The sequence below is a fragment of the Pteropus alecto genome, unplaced genomic scaffold (genome assembly GCF_000325575.1).
Source record: "Pteropus alecto unplaced genomic scaffold, ASM32557v1 scaffold177, whole genome shotgun sequence".
NCBI lineage: Eukaryota > Metazoa > Chordata > Mammalia > Chiroptera > Pteropodidae > Pteropus > Pteropus alecto.
The window spans coordinates 11,922,957-11,923,286 of record NW_006442207.1 but is presented as its reverse complement, the minus strand read 5'-3'; the positions used below and the strand labels follow the sequence as shown (position 1 = coordinate 11,923,286).

At 64.8% G+C, this 330-nt stretch overlaps 1 protein-coding gene across 1 annotated transcript in view; it reads left to right on the top strand.

Moving 5' to 3' along the window:
- The first annotated feature begins 6 nt into the window (after positions 1-6).
- NEURL1 (neuralized E3 ubiquitin protein ligase 1) overlaps positions 7-330 on the top strand; it is a 70,574-nt gene continuing 70,250 nt past the window's right edge. The window contains exon 1 of the mRNA XM_006920889.3: positions 7-164. Coding sequence (XP_006920951.1) covers positions 80-164 — 85 coding nt within the window. The 5' untranslated portion in view covers positions 7-79. The remainder of the gene's footprint in view (positions 165-330) is intronic.

Here is a 330-nt window from a genome sequence, read left to right as displayed (position 1 = left end):
ACACGGGCACTCCGTCCCTCCGCTCCTGCCCAGCCTCGCCTGCCCTCCGCGAGTGCCGAACCCCCTGGGGCCGGATGCCATGGGTAACAACTTCTCCAGTATCCCCTCTCTGCCCCGAGGAAACTCGAATCGGCCGCCGCGGGGCCACCCCCAAAACCTCAAAGGTAAGGCTCTGCCGGGGGGCGCAACAGGAAGACTGGGGCTCAGGTAGAGGGGCAGGAAGAGATGGAGAGGTGTGGTTGGGAAGGACAGGCAGGTGCCACCTGTTGTGCGTATTTGGAGACAGGAGATGCACATCTGGCCATGGAGGTGGGCTAGTGGTGGGGGGCG